Raw genomic sequence first — 16,503 nt, forward strand, 5'->3', positions numbered from 1 at the left:
TGTATATATGTAAGTTATTCGTTTTGAAGCGTCTAAACCAATATCTGCATGTTGTTTCTGATGGAGCATGGTCGCCGTAAGTCTCTACATCTACAAGATTTCTACGTGCTTTAGCTGCAGATTTCTTTTGGCGAAAGCAGAACAACAGAAGTTCCCGCAAATGAGCCTCACAATTTGACAGCATCATCTATCGGTGAACAACGAGAACTTATTTGTACTTCTAATGGCGTCTACACATTAGTAAAAATTTAAAAAAAAAATGCCTTTTTAAAGAAAATTTCCCCTATCCTTATAGGCAGAAACAGGTGGGTGACATTAGCCCTGAAAAATGCGACCGATTTTAGTGTAAATTTTCCCTGTTTTCGTACACATTTCACGAGATATCTTCAAAACTACGTAGGTTGACAATTTAGGGTTTTCGGTTGCCTCTTCGTTATTAAATTGGCTTTTATTTTGTATTAGTATTTTTTGCTAATTCATTCTACAATGACAGAAAACAGCTAATAAACCCAAAAGTTTTTTCGGTGCGCTAAAAACATATGGGAAACATAGGAAATGTCATGCCCCTGGGCAGAAACGTCAGAATTTTTTAAAAAAGGCATTTAAAAAAAAAATTCTACTACTGTGTAGACGCCATAATATAAATAATTATCTCAACTCAGTATGATAATGTAATAAAAACAATTTAATTCTTTTCTATTTGTATGAGCATTATAATAAACATCGATACATACATATTTTTACCTTTCAAAATACGTCTTTTTCTTAATTAGCTCCTTGCCATTCTAAATTATACGCAAATTTTCCTGAAATTAGAATGACAAGGGATCAACTTGCTTGAGATTAGTCCCTTTGTTTCAGAAAAATTTGAACGATAAATCTATTTTATGTCCCTTGACTTCAAAAAAATTTCGCAAGCAATCAGAAAGAGTAAAATTTTGAAAATTTTTTCTAATAATGAAATTTAATGACCTCTATCATCTGAAAATATACTACATTCTCTTTCTGAGTGCATTAAAATCTCAACATCGCCAAAAAGTAAGTTGTCCCCTTGTAATTTTCAAGGAGCGATATCGTCGGTTTGATCGACCGTTGTGGTATCTGCATTTGTTTTGTGTATGCAGTTAGTGCAAGCTACGATGCAGACGTAGTGTTTTGCGTGAAATGCTGAAACGGCTAAAACAAAAAGAAATGCAAATACGACAACATTTGATGCAACCGTCGATATCTATTTTAAGGCTTCTGAATTCACCTTGTATTATCTCCTCCTAGACTTTTCTATCAAGTAAGTTGATAGAATAAAATAAATTGCAGCGGAATCTATTATAACAAAAGCTAGAAAGAAAAAACAAAAAAATTTTAGCTCTTGTTTTTTTATTTGTATTGCAAAAATACCGTTATCTTTTAAAATCTTGAATTAAATCACTCTTACTGCTCAATAGCGCCATCTCAATAATGCAGTATGAATTTCGCGGTGTGTCCTCGCTAAACGGTTTTTACGATCGAACAAAGTTGACAGGCCGACATCATTGTTTACAGTGGGTGTTGTTTTCTTTTGCTGTGAGAATGTGAAAAAAGTGCGAAAATCTGCACAAAAAGCTCATCCCGGACGGTGAAAAGATGCAAAAATGAAGACTGAGCAGTGTTTGATAGACAAAATGGAGAAATATCTATCAGAATATCGGAATTGGTAGGTTTTCCGGCCGGATCTTTGTCCTTTTGAAGGGAGTGGTGCCCCATTCCAAACACACCCAACCCATTCTCTTCCTTTTTCTGGCCATTGCAGGAGCCTATGGAGGACCATCCTGGTGGGCCAGGTGTGTTCGTTGCTCTTCTCAGTGCTGGCATTCTTCTCCCATCATTTCATGGCCAACATCTACATGTCCATTCCCACCGGACAGAATTACTTGCACTACATCCTGCTCTGCGCTGTCTTCACCACCTGGCTGGCCTGTCGTCGCGGGGAGAAAGGTTTGATCTCGGTCGTGAAGGCACGGGGATATAGATACATCCTGCTGGGATTCATTGACGTTCAGGCCAATACGCTCTTGGCCACGGCTTATCAATTCACCAGCCTGGAGAGCATCCAAATGTTGGACTGTGTGGTCATCCCGATTGCTCTGGCTCTTAGCTGCCTCACCCTGGGCGTGAGGTTTCGTTTCGTGCACATCCTGGGCGTTTGTATGTGCCTAATGAGCGTGGGATGCTTGGTGTTTGCTGGAGTCGGTAACACCAAGGTGGCCAATGATCACAGTCAATTGATCGGCGATATGCTCTGCCTGGGCGGTGCTGTGCTGTTTTCCGTGGTTGTCGTGCTACAGGAATTAGTTGTTAAGACGCTGGATTGCGTGGAGTATCTCGGCATGCTGGGACTGTCCGGCAGCATAATCTGCGGCCTGCAGATGTACCTGCTGGAGCGCAATGCTCTCATGGATGTCAACTGGGAGGACACGACCATTCTCATCTACCTGGCCCTCTACGGAGTCCTCCAGTTCATCTTCTACGCGCTCATTCCTTACGTTCTCCGGAATTCCGGATCCACGGCTCTTCAGCTCTATCTTCTCACTTCAGACTTCTTTTCTCTCATCATCGGAATGGTTCGTTACAAATTCCAGGTAAGTTTTCCTTCGATCATTGATTTTTTTCTGATCATTTCCGCTCGAAAAATCAATATTTGGGGCGAAATGAGGTTATGTTTACTTGTTTACATTTTTTTTGTTTTCGTGTTTACTACCCGGTGGTCCTACCGTCTTTGGAACACAAATTAAATAAGCCATACGCTTCCATTATGAATAAGTACTTTTCTCTAACACTTCATTCCTTGGAAATTACAAGGGGCTAACTCACTTTTTTCGGGATTTTGAGATTTTAACACTTAGAAAGTAATTTTAATAGGGTAAATGTCCTAATGCAAAACCATTTCCAGACGCTTTAACTTTGACAGAAGATTCAACACAGAGAATTACATAAATTTGCTCCTTGACTCTTCTAGAATGTTACTGTTTAGTGAAAATTATTTAGATATAATTTAAAAACTTCTTAAATACAAGAAAAATACGCGAACGTAAAATGCTTCTATTGGAAACATATTAATCCAAATGGAGACAAGGGAGAGTTTCTAATTGGAGACAAACAGTGTAAGTGAAACCGCGAGGAAAGGCTTCAAAAACCTTGTTGAATTGCTCTTGAGCGCAGGATTTGTTCTTATTCTTGGTCTTTTCCTCTTTCCCGTCTAAAACAATAAGAAAATCTCTCCACAAAAATCATATTTCCGGGGTTTCCTATTGAAGCATTTGCAGACACTTCAGAAATAGTTCACGAAATAGGTAATTATTTCATTTGAAAACTTCACGTACCGTTAACAATAAATTTTAGCACTTAATTTAACTAAAATTAGCCAGAAATATGACATAAATGTTAAACAAAACGAATAAACAAGAGTCACTTTATTGCAGGGGGGTGACCCCCTACAATAAACACACTTTTATTTATTCTGAGAAATTAACAACTTAAAATTTGTGAATATGAATGGATTTTCACTTTATTTGGAGTAAAATTAACTAAATAATGAAACTGTAGTATAGAAAATATATAAATATAATAATTTAGTACTGTATTTATCTTGAAAACAGTGATGTTTCCAATTAGAGTAGCGATAAATTTCCATTTGGAGCAGGTTTTGAATTAGCTTAATTTACCCTACATTTTCGGATTATATAAGTCAAAAAATTCGTTATTGGAATTTTTTAGCAAAATTTTACTTTAATTTGATTGCGTATGCTATTTGCTAGAAGTAAAGGGGCACAAAATAAATTTATCATTCATATATTTGTGAAAAAGAGTGTCCAACAAGGTCTCCAAGCTTTCCACCAAGTTAGGAAACTTGGCCAAGAGGAGGGTTTATCTCAAACTGTTTGAAACAAACCGCTGCTCTTTGAAATGGCTCCTGATTCTTATTTGATACTCTTTGTTACTGTTGGATTGTCGCTCAGCGACTTAACTCTTTCGCGTCCCACTTTTATTCAGCAGATGAATTCATGTAAAATTGAGTTTTTCCTAATGCTTTATGATCAAATATAATAGTTCTGAGAAGAAAAAAAATTCCATTGCGTGAAAACTCGGAAAAACCCCGGGTCATATATGACCGTATGGTCCTCAAGGGAAGTGTACATACCATTTTCAAAATCTATATCACGGGCTTTTTAAGAGTTTTTTTTGCTTGAAGTTACTAATTTGGCTAAAACCATGGCAAACTGGATTGTCTTGATGAACACTGTACTCCTGGTGTTCAAGGAATCTTCCTGGTAATCCCTTGAACAATCACTGTCACAATATTTTGAGTGGTATTTGGCAAAAATAAACTTATCCACATATTTATTCACACACAATACAATTGCACAGTATGAGACGCTTGCAGAATCCTCTAAAATATTGCAAAATATGTTATAATTCATCAGATATAAGATGAAATGTCCAGGAGCAAGATGTCCCACCTGCATTTCACAAAGAAAAACAATGTCCCAACTACATTTCGCTATAGGTTTGGGACGAAAACACTGTTACCCTTGGGGACAATAGGGTCATATATGACCCGGAAAATTCTACACGCTTTTCTGGAAAATTGAGAGTAGTTTATTATATCAAAATATGCAATATACAATCTTTGGATATTCTATTTTGTATTTCTAAAGAACTTTTTGCTGAAAAAAATAAATTATTATAAAAAATTGAAATGTAAAAATATGTATATGAAGTTAATTGTTTTTATTCCAGACATTGAATTAAGATAATTATTTATACAAAGTTGAATCACAAAGCTGTGTTCTTGAAAAATTCCTGAAAATTAGTTGGAATCGCAAAGTCTTCAAATAGAAAATTTAATGGAAATTTTCTTTCAAAGAAAAGCTAAGAAGTATTAGCATTTTATGTAGTTTTCTAAAAAAATCTGAATTTTAAGTATTTTAAGTCAAATTAACGTAAAACTATCATTTTATGTCTTCCTAAAAGTTTCATGGACTTTACTTTTTCAACTATCTCCTCACGATGTGTGGCATTTTCGTGTTTTCCATCAAAAAGACCCCGATTGCTGCTCAACAGCGTCCATCGAATGAGAATCCGTCGCAGCAGCAGCAACAAAATGCCCAACTAATGGCCGATGATGCACGCCAAACTCCGCAGACATCGGTTATATCGCGAGACTACGTTTCACCATTCGAGACTGAGCATTTCGAAATGACTTCTTCCATTCCCGTCACCTATACCGTGTCATCGGACTCATTGATAAATTCTCATTCAGCAACAACGGGATTCTCATCGTTTCATCGCAAATAGGGTTCAGCTGTAGGTTAATTCCAATTGAATACTCATTCCCATTAACGATCTCTAGTCAAATGTTCCAAAGATATTTAGTGTTTAACGAAGCGATCATGCGCATTTACGTGTTGTCGTTTATAGGACATGCCCTGAGATATTGATAACAGGGTGAAGTATTTCATAAAATTAAATGCATTTAGAAGAAAAAATTGCATATTGTTTTATTTACTTTACTCCGACGCGATTATTTTTTCTAATTAATCAAAGCTAATCTAATGAATTTTGAAAGTGTCTTTCAGCATTTTATTTTCTGAGAAGAGAATTTCCAAAAAGTAATACTTAAGGAAAATGTGTGAATACTACATTGTTTTATGTTAAAATCAAAATTTCGATATTTTTTAAATAAAACCTTTTTGTGTGAGATTTTGTGAATTAATTAGTACGAAAGGTGAGTTTCATTAATTAATTTATAAATGGTTTTTTGCAGCCAATAGCAATAGTGCCATTTCTGAATCCAAAGAAGAATCCAATAACTCGCAGTAGTCAAATTTTACAGGAGAGCGATTTGAAGCTAAGATTTTACATGCAAAGTATATGATTTTTGAAATTTAAAATCTCTATGACTTTAAAAATAATTATCTTTCAAGTATAATATTCAAATAGAAGGTAGAGGGTATAAAGAAGTATCCAAAAAGCGAATAAAACGATTTTTGTAAAAAAATCGAGTTTTTCGACTTATATTCTGAGTGGTCGAAATGTGGTTGCTCAATTAAATTTGAATTCAGCAAATTAAAATGTTAAAATTGCTCATTAATTTCAATTTTATTTTACTTAAACAATTAGAATTTTGAACCAAATTGCTCTTATTACATTTATTCGCTCGTAATTAATTATTATTTGTTATCAAAAAAATGCAATAAGTACAGTGATTAGTAATAAGCTTGTACGCGAGTGAAGCATCAGTATCGGGAGTAATTTGCTGAGTTCCTCCAGAGCAATTCGAAGGAAATTGTTTTGTCAAAAAAACTCGGGATGACTTCATACAGATTTTCAACAAGACTGTATGATAGTCTCTTCTGTACTGTATGAGCCCCCTTGCCTACAATCCTTTTTTCTGGCTTTGGGGATTTTTTCGCATAACAGATAAGTGACTTATAAGACATTTTAAGTATTATCACACATTTTCCGGAGTCATTTACAATTAAAACGTGTCTTGGTTGTCAGAATTTTCAAGTAAATTCTAGAAATCTTATAATGCTCAATTTCTGAATTGAATTTAAAATTAAATTGCGAAAATTCTAGTGTGATAGTACCATAAGGGCCTAAATAGACCCAGGCTAATCCTCGAGAGTATTTAGCTTTTAAAATTCGACGATAAAGGATTAGATAAAGGAAATTTATGCATAAGACCTCTAACTGATGATCCTAAGCCCTAAGTAAATGACAGTTTGGGATAAATAATTATTGCTATATTTTACAGCCTACAATTCATAGAGAATTTCACAATTCATAGACAAAAATAACTCTAATAACCCTCTTGTGAATTTATTGAAATCAAGTTGTTATTCAAACAAAAGAGCCATCAAAACCCATGTCTTAATGAAGAATCTACTATATAATTTATCTTTTTTTTAATTTTCAAAATTTTTAAAATTAATTTTTAAAATTTCAAAAAATATTCATCATTTGCATTTTTTTTTTTAATCTATTACTAATAGCATACGAATCATTTTATGAAATTTAGGGACATTTTTCATTCGCATCGTCAGCCGGGTTGGATTAATTTTTGCCAATTTGCGACGATAGCGCTCCTGGTGGCAGTAAGTAAGAAACTCAAATCCTTTTCCTGGAAACAGCGCCACGGACGAGCAGAAACTGAAACTCCTTGTGACGCGAGTTGCTCTGCGGGAGCTTCCCTGAAAATTTGATTTGCCTGAGAAAGTGTCCCAAAGTGCATTGAGCGGTGCCGGAATAGCTGAAAAGTATTGTTCAGAGTCCAAAGAAGGCATTTCCAGAAAGAAATTTGCCAAAATAGTGATATTTCTGGGTAAAAATCAGTCTCAAAAACTCCCTTGAAATCGCCCCAAAGAAGCGTAATGGCCGCCATGACGTCACAGTGTCGATACAATTCAAACAGCTGATGGCTTTTAGTGGGAAAAATTGACTTTTCCACGCGAATTGAGCGTCCGGAAGGGTGTTTGGTGGTGCTAGCGCGTGAATACCCAGCCAAGACTGAAGTGTACCAGGGGATGTGAGTTTATGCTGGGGCCGGGTTAGCGCGAAATGGTCTTACATTGTTCAGTGCTAAATTGCAAATCACAACTTGGAACGCCAAATATTAAGTTCTATCAGATTCCCAGCATCTTCAGCAAGAGCGACAAGCTCAAGAAACTCTCCACGGAACGACGAAAGGCCTGGATTGAAGCCATCAATCGTCCGGACTTGACTGAGGAGCAACTTAAGGTGGCTAAAGTTTGTTCCAGACACTTTGTTCTTGGTAAAAGCGAAATATTTCGGTTTTGGGGGGGATTTCCTCTGAATTTCCTGGCGCATTCTATTGGGAAGAGGGATTGGAAGTAATTGAGAAATTGTTTCTGACAGGGAAGTGTGTGAGTTTGACGGAGGTTCACAGTCTCGATTGGGTTCCAAACATGAACCTGGGAAAGACTTCAAGTGCCAGGATGGTTTTCAAGCAGGAGCATCACATGGATGATGGATCATCAGCAGACGAACAGGTGAGTTCATTCTCCTGAATTCCTTTGTCTTTAGCTTCCGGACTATTCAGATTTGGAGGCTTCCAAATAAAAGCAAAGCTGAGATATTGCTCGAACTTTGCAGAAGAGAATAATGTAATCGATGATTCAGCGAGATAAATTTCTCATTGACTCATTTTATCGTTTTTATGATTAGGGTAAATGTCCTAATTCAAAACCATTTCTAGACACTTTAAATTTGACAGAAGATTCAACACATTAAATTCATATTTTTTCTGAAGAGAATTACATAAATTTGCTCCGTGTCTCTTCTACAATGTTACTGTTTAGTGAAAATTCTTTAGAGATAATTTGAAAACTTCTTAAATACAAGAAAAATTCGCGAGCGTAAAATGCTTCTATTTACCCTATCTAACATTTAAAAAAAAAAAACAAAGTAAATTTGATTTAAGGGTTTAAAAGTGAAGTCTAAAAAATGACACATATGAGTTCAAGTAATCGAGGGACTTGATTGTGAGACATTTCCTATCTAGAAGGGCACAGCGAATAGGGTAATCCGTGGAGAGAGAGAGGGAACTAGGACAAAAGCAGCATCTTTAAGTAATTAAGGACTATCATTAACATCATCATTTCGAATAATAATAATAATAGTATAATAGACACCTAGGGGGCCTAGAAGGAAGTGGGGCACCTTTGAAATTGGGATTTTTCTCCTATGTTTGAGTGCAACTGAGCTATATTATATTGTATTTATTTGCCTTGTCCACACGCTTATGTATTATGAACCTTTCAAATAATTCTTCAATATCAAAGTATAAACAGGTTCTAAAAAGTGCCCTTCTCATCCGATTTGGACAGATTTACATTTATTTAAAAGGTCTTTGAATTCTGCACAAATCTGTACCTGCTATAGGCCAATAATCAATATTTATGCAAAATTTAGTCGTTTTACAAATTTAATATAGTTTTTGAGCAGGATAATATGAAATGTTTTGTAAAATATCTGTTTAAAACCGGTACAAACCAAGAAACATTGAAAAACATGAGATGACTTTAATGCCCAGCGCACAATAACTTTTGTTTAGTAAACATGTTTTTGGCATTTCAATGAGAGTGAATGAAACATAGATCTAGTCATATCGCTCACTCTCATGGGAAATTTTAAAAACATGTTTACAAACAAAAGTTATTGTGCGTTGTGCACAAGATTCAAGCTTTTGTTTGATTTTGCAAAATTATTATAATAGAAATTTTGATAAAAGCTGCTAACCAGAAAAAGTGCAGATAAAATATTAAACTCCTTCATGAAGATTTATTAGTTATTTTTCAATTTATTACTTTTTTTTGAAAATAATTGCAATATGTAATATTATTTGATTATTTATTTGTAAATTCTATTATTATTATTTATTTGTAATTCTTTTAAATTTATTCTTACATACATTAGCGACTTATTTTCCAAATTATTTATGCAAATCTCCTCGAACATTAAGGATTATGATTGAATCATTTTAATTTGCATTCAATAACACTATCAAAAATTTGCAATAACTTTCCAATATATTTGGTATTTACGTAACCAGTGATCATTCCATGGTTTTGATATGAATTACTCAAGCAAATTTCCTGAATCTGCAACTTTTTAATAATATTCGACATTTTTTAAAAATCTTAATGCCACATTCTCGTAAGAATCTTATTAGAATTATATCAGCATGCATTATAAACGATTAATGTAGACACAAAGCAAATGCAGTGAGGACAATTGCTGATCCAACTGACAAAAATGTTGCTCTCCTCTAGTGCAGTTGAATTCCTTACAATTGGATATATCCACTTTTAGAGTATAGCTGACGCGAAGAATTCGAAATTAATTAATGTTTATTTGAAATATAAGGATAATCCGCCGTAGGCACAGAAGAATTCCTGCCATTTTTCAATGTTTAAGCAAGAAATAGATTTAATGTTAAGTTTGATTGATTTTGGTATTTTAATTTCGTAGGGTGAAAGGAACACCTATTGACACTTTAAGTTTAAGAACGCATGTCAAGACCTATTGACACGCTACTCTGTACGATTTGAAATACGATATTGAACATTTATCCTTATCGAAAAACGTAAATTAATGAAAAAACGCCATATTATATTTTATTAGATACTATAAATAAATTTCAACATTTTGACAAAAGTCTCAATAGGGATTCCCTATCGAAGAGGTTTTCATTCGACCCTAAAAGATGTTGTAATAAGGTTATTAAACAATTTTTAAGTTTTTGATTTAATAATTTCACTAGACTAGACTAGACTGTCGGAAACGGAGGGTAATTCAGGACCTCGTGCGGCTTAGAGTGCACAGAAAAGTGATTCACGCTACAAAGATGAATGGAAGTTTTGCGCAAACGGGATAGCTGTTGCATTCTCTTTCATTAAGGCCTCTACACATTGGGAGCAGTTTTCGTCAAAAATTGTATTTTTGAAGAAAATTGTCTGCACGACAGTAGATAGAAACGTCAAAGTTCTGTCAAAAAAAGCAATTTTTAACGAAAATCACTCCCAATGTGTAGAGGCCTTTACGCATGAATACGCATAGCAAACTTACATAAAGACGGTATAAGTTGCTCACATCAAGTATAGGGCTTAATGTAATGGTATGCTTATGTTTCATTTTTTATCACAATTATGTATTAAAAATTTCGATACAATGATAATAATACTTTAATACTCTGGAGAAACTTCATGTTTAATAAAAATAATTTTGAATACATCAACCGCCAGTATTTGGCAGCTGTTACCCGGATAACGATGTGCCGGATAACGAAGAGCTGACCCGTCAAATAATATCTGCAGATATCTTTAAGATTTCTGTAGAGAAAATCTACACCTCTACAGAATATCTGCAGATAAATTCTGTAGATATTCTTACGAATTTTATTTGGGCTTGGGACAAAATTCGTCAGAATATTTCGGCAGATTTATGACGAATCTCTGATGAATTTCTGTAGATATTCTGTAGATTTTTTCTACATTCCAGACTTTCCAGACAAGATGTGTCAGAAGAGATGGAAAAATTTTTCACTGAAGTTTGCAAAATTCTATAGAGTTATTCTTAGTGATATCACGGTGTTTATATAAAATAAAGAATTCTGCGACGCCGTGTTACAAGTAGAGAAAAGTGAAGTGAAAACTTTAAACAGAGTGTCGACCAAAATTTCGTGTTTTTGTATCATTCGATTGGCGATTTTTAAGAAATTAGTATTTTTGCTCGCAGTTTTTTTACTTATCTAAAATGTGTACTCGGTAATGCTTGTTAAGCAGAGCATACAATTTTCTTTATAACTTCTACAGTTTCTTCATAAATCAACAATATTTTTGTGAAGTAATGGAGGTTATGCAGATTTTCTAGGGAGAAATTCTGCCGAGAATCTGCAGATTTTCTCTGAATGTACTAGAATATACCGTTAAAATTCAAAAAACCTCCGAGTAAAATCGGCAGGTAGAGCAATGATTTGACGGGGAGTGTACTGTATTCTTGACACCTCAATTGTTAACACCCGTCAAATCATTGCTCTACCTGCCGATTTTACTCTGAGGTTTTTTGAATTTTAACGGTATATTCTAGTACATTCAGAGAAAATCTGCAGATTCTCGGCAGAATTTCTCCCTAGAAAATCTGCATAACCTCCATTACTTCACAAAAATATTGTTGATTTATGAAGAAACTGTAGAAGTTATAAAGAAAATTGTATGCTCTGCTTAACAAGCATTACCGAGTACACATTTTCGATAAGTAAAAAAACTGCGTGCAAAAATACTAATTTCTTAAAAACCGCCAATCGAATGATACAAAAACACGAAATTTTGGTCGACAATCTGTTTAAAGTTTTCACTTCACTATTCTCTACTTAGAACACGGCATCGCATAATTCTTTATTTTATATAAACACTGTGAAATCACCAAGAGAATCACTCTATTGATTTTTGCAAACTTCAGTGAAAAATTTTCCATCTTTTCTGACACAGCTGTCTGGAAAGTCTGGAATGTAGAAAAAATCTACAGAATATCTACAGAAATTCGTTTAGAGATTCGTCAGAAAATCTGCCGAAATATTCTGACGAATTTTGTCCCAAGCCCAAATAAAATTCGTAAGAATATCTACAGAATTTATCTGCAGATATTCTGTAGAGGTGTAGATTTTCTCTACAGAAATCTTAAAGATATCTGCAGATATTATTTGACGGGAAATGCCAAAAACAGTGAGCAAACGTTTGCTGTAAAACATTTGCGAATAACGTTTTAATTGCAATTTTATTAAGATTAAATGTCCATTTCATGAATGTGCTCACTTTTGTGTAACTCGTCGGTTTAAATGTTCGAACATCCATCGGTTTTTTTTTAAAGTAAGTTCTCTCTGATATATCATCGGATCGGTAAAGGAAAAACCTCAACCGGAGAGAGCTCTCAAATCGGGAAGATTATTATTGAACGAGAGCATTAAGGACACATTTTACGCACTTGAACAAAGCCCTTTTTTAAGAGCATGGACAATGCTTTTAATTATAGCATTGCGCTAGTAACTTTGTGTTAGCCGTGTAGTGGAGGTATCTGGCTGAGTGGGCTGAGTGCTAAAAGATGTGACGGTTAGTTGTTTTAAGAAATAGCCCATTCCCTCTCAGTCTTTCCAATCTAAGAAATTCCGACTGGTAGTTTCACATGATACCCCTCTGATGGGGTAAAGTCCTTGTCTATCACTAGAAACGGTTTTAGGAGAGGTATTACAGTAGACTCTCTCTCAATTGGGCATATGGGGCAAAATGTCATACAAATTATCGATAGATTTGGGCGTCAAAGCCTTTGTAAATTCCACAAAAAGCGCTCAATTATAAAGAATCACGATAAAATAGGAAGAACTACAGCTAATTTGAGCGAATTAGCTTCATAATTAAACGTGAAAATTGTCAACAAAATTTGTCGCCCGATTGAAAAAGAGCCGATTGAGCGAGAGTCTACTATAATGATGTTTATTGAAATAACAAAGGAGGGGAGGGAGTTAATTGTTGGGGACACGCTAGTATTGACATATTGATATTATCACAGAGCCCCGCTATAGGCCAACCGTTGATTTCAAAACACTGATTTTAAGTTAGGTTATGTTTTTTAGTACGCGACATGAAATGTTGTCATAATTATTTTAATATTTTTGGCAAACTTTATTGAGTAGTTGTGATAATTGTGATCCAGAATGAAGAGAGCGAGGACAAGTACCACAATCGCAAAGAAAGTGGAAGCCGTCGAGCAATTTCAATACTAAAAATCGTTGATAATTTTAAAAAATGATATGGACTATAGTGCGACCCAAGTGTCAATCTGGAACCAAATATGAACTATAGCGAGACTCTACTGTATTATCATAGACGATAGGTAGAGGTTTGAATGTATTCGATAGTCACTTTTAAGTGCTTGTATTGGTGCGGCACCAGATCACGTGACTCTTCCCTCTTTTTTTTCTCTCTATTTTGCCGCGCCGTTGAACTTAAATTTCAAAATATTTCCTTCTTCAATATCAAATACTTTAGGAAAATATTTAATATTCATCTTAAATATGATTGAACAGGAAAACAGAAGGGAGAAATACTTTAATAACATTTTTCGAATATATTCTCCAACTCAAAAAACTTCATATAGAAAAGTACGATTCTAGACGGTCATTGCAGCATAAACTATCTGAAAATTACGTTCATAAAGTACTCTTATATTTCATAATTCTTTGTTTTTAGTTATAAATATAAAGTAAAACATAATTGAGCTAATGTTACAGATATGCAGCTGCGTAAATTAATTGCAGAAATTTAGTGCTAGATAATTATCAATTTAATCAGAGCAAATCTAGATATCATTCTTTAAGTTTTCCGCTTTTGTCAATTATTTTGCTGATAATTGTGAAACTATGAAAACGATTACATTGATTACTCGATCTCTCTCATTATTTTATCTAGTCCTATCAGTGTGATCATTTGTTGTCAAATAAAATTGCTCAAAAAGTTTTGAAATAGTTCAATTAACTTCCTGAGTTTAATACTGTAATTTATGACGCTTTTGAGAATCCTGTGATAAATGTTTTTTTTTAATTCAATATCACGTAATTTAAGCAATTAATGAAATATAAATATTAGCTGTCAAACTTTAAATCTTTCTCCTGAAAGTTGCATTTTAGAGTTACAGTAGTATTCTTTGGAGCCGACGATATCCATTTTTTTGTTGGTAATAAAATTATTAATAGAAAGCGAAAAATATAGCAGTAGGGGAAGTGGGGCACCTTTGAATGTCGAATAGCTTTGAAATTGGGATTTTCTTCTATATTTAAATGGAATTGAAAAAAGCGTCTTTTTAACCAAAGCGAAAAAGCATCGTCCTTCTCTCTTTCTCATCATCTCTTTCATATCATCGCAGCGTCGAGCGGGCGAGTAGCGATAGGTAAAAGTCGTTGGGCTTCGAGACACATATCGGCGACTTGTATGTATGAGTAAAATTGTCTAGTTTTCGTCTATGATAATATGAAGGAGTCGTTGCTCTGGGCAGGGAATGTGTATTTTGTATTCGACTGAACTCTGCATGTCGAAATGTTCATTGTCACTGCATTCACATTACTTTTCCATTCATTCACTGGACAAATTCGAGACTAATAAGACAGCTGAAAACTCTGCAGCTGTCTAGTCTCGAACCCGAGACCTCACCGTCATAGAGCCACTGCTCTATCCACTGATCCACTGAGATCTTTTGATTATAGCAGAATCTATTGCCTCTACAGGAGTTTAGCAAATGAGTTTTGACGATTTCGTTGCAGGTTATCTCAGATGTTCAGTACGAAGAGGAACAACTAGATGATTCGGGTGAGAAAACTCTGTCCACGGAGGAGATCATGGAGGGTGATGATGAGGAACACGAAGAAATTGTACTGGAGTCAAATCCAACTCCAGCAACAGTTGTGGTTACCACACGTCCTGGAATGGGTTTGCCCACAACTACAACCATCAAGAAGATCACGATGAATCCGTTTTCCACGGCGGCATTTTCGGGGCGGAAGGAGTACAAAGTGAGCACTGCGGGTAACAAAACCAGTCCAATAATTGTGACACAGAAACTGCTTCAGACACCAAGAACAGTGACAGTTGTGCCCAAGTCTGATCCAACATTTAAGTTTACACATGTTCAGGGTCAGACAACGATCAAGAGGAAGTTGGATGTGGGGGGAGGCACACCATCGTCGCCGGTGATGGTGAAACTTCCTGTAGATTTGAAGCGTTTTAAGCCGGTACCGGCGAGATCTCTGGGGAATTTTGTGCTGCAAAAGCAGACAAATGTGGGTACAATGCCGAAGATTGTGCGAATTGTGAGGAATAAAGTTGACAGGACGACACAGACGGATGTTTCGGGTGAACTGTTGGATCAATATCAGATTCTGCATGAGGAGAATCTGATGAAGATATCACAGTTGGAGGGTCAGGTGAGAAAGTGCAAGTATACGCCGGAGATGTTTGAGCATGATGACAAGAGAACGGAATATTTTACGGGATTGGATACCTATGTCACCATGATAACACTCTATAATACTTGCGAGGCTGAATTGCCACAGTCAACGGCCCTCACCAAGTTTGAAATTTTCATTTTGACCCTCTTGAAACTTCGTCTTAAGCTCCCACTCACATTTCTCGCCTACCAATTCTGTATATCGCCCAAAGCGGCCAGTTTCTATTTCAATGAATGTCTCAATGTCCTCCATAAATCCTTAAGGGAACTCTTTGCTGAGCCCGGTGATGGATCTGATGGAAATATTGAGATAATTGCTGATGAGAATTGAAGAATAAATAATTCAATTTGGGGCAGAGTTTAAAAAGAACATTAATAAAATTTTAATTTAAGGAGTGAGGCAAGAAATGCTGAAGATTTTCTCACCAAAAACTAATTAAAAAATAAAATAATTCCTGGGCGATTTTTCTGAAGAAATAAAAAAAATAAACAAGAGAGAGACTTAAAGACGGAACATTTTCCACAGAATAAAAACCCATCTCTCTGAATATTTAGAGGCAGAAAAAGTAAATAGATCCAGAAAAATGTGAGAAAGATTAAACACAAACAAACATTTTAGTCTGTAGAAATATTTAATCCAATCAGTGAATGAGATATTTCAAAAAAAAAAAAGAAAAAAAAATCGGTAAGGAACAATTTTAGATATGTTTTAGTTATCAATTTAACCGTGAATGAGAGAGAGAGAGTTTAATTCTAAATAAATGAAATGATCATAAAAAAAAAACAATAGAAGTTGGAAAAAAAGAGCACTTCAGATTTGGCTAATCACCCTCCTCCTTCCTGTGGAAACTTTTGAGAGAGAATTTCTTCAAGTGCACTTTTGGGAGAAGAAAAAAGGCAAAAGTTGAGAAAAAAAGGATGTTGCAGGATTAATTTAAAAAAAAAATAAGA

General features: G+C 35.0%; 2 protein-coding genes across 3 annotated transcripts; both read left to right on the forward strand.

Moving 5' to 3' along the window:
• The first annotated feature begins 1,508 nt into the window (after window positions 1-1,508).
• LOC129800403 (solute carrier family 35 member F1-like) lies at window positions 1,509-5,522 on the forward strand. The gene is made up of 3 exons (XM_055844752.1): window positions 1,509-1,690; window positions 1,787-2,615; window positions 5,008-5,522. The coding sequence occupies exons 1-3, from the start codon at window positions 1,629-1,631 to the stop codon at window positions 5,329-5,331; spliced, it is 1,215 nt and encodes a 404-aa protein (XP_055700727.1). The 5' UTR covers window positions 1,509-1,628; the 3' UTR covers window positions 5,332-5,522.
• A 1,600-nt stretch (window positions 5,523-7,122) lies between these two features.
• On the forward strand, window positions 7,123-16,336 carry LOC129800400 (uncharacterized). 2 transcript variants are annotated; one of them, XM_055844748.1, is made up of 3 exons: window positions 7,123-7,810; window positions 7,915-8,048; window positions 14,870-16,336. In XM_055844748.1, the coding sequence occupies exons 1-3, from the start codon at window positions 7,597-7,599 to the stop codon at window positions 15,881-15,883; spliced, it is 1,362 nt and encodes a 453-aa protein (XP_055700723.1). In that variant the 5' UTR covers window positions 7,123-7,596; the 3' UTR covers window positions 15,884-16,336. The 2 variants fall into 2 exon arrangements, with proteins under 2 accessions (XP_055700723.1, XP_055700724.1); XM_055844749.1 differs by having other exon boundaries at window positions 7,711-7,776.
• Window positions 16,337-16,503: the final 167 nt, after the last annotated feature.

Source organism: Phlebotomus papatasi, chromosome 2 (assembly GCF_024763615.1).
Source record: "Phlebotomus papatasi isolate M1 chromosome 2, Ppap_2.1, whole genome shotgun sequence".
Lineage (NCBI taxonomy): Eukaryota > Metazoa > Arthropoda > Insecta > Diptera > Psychodidae > Phlebotomus > Phlebotomus papatasi.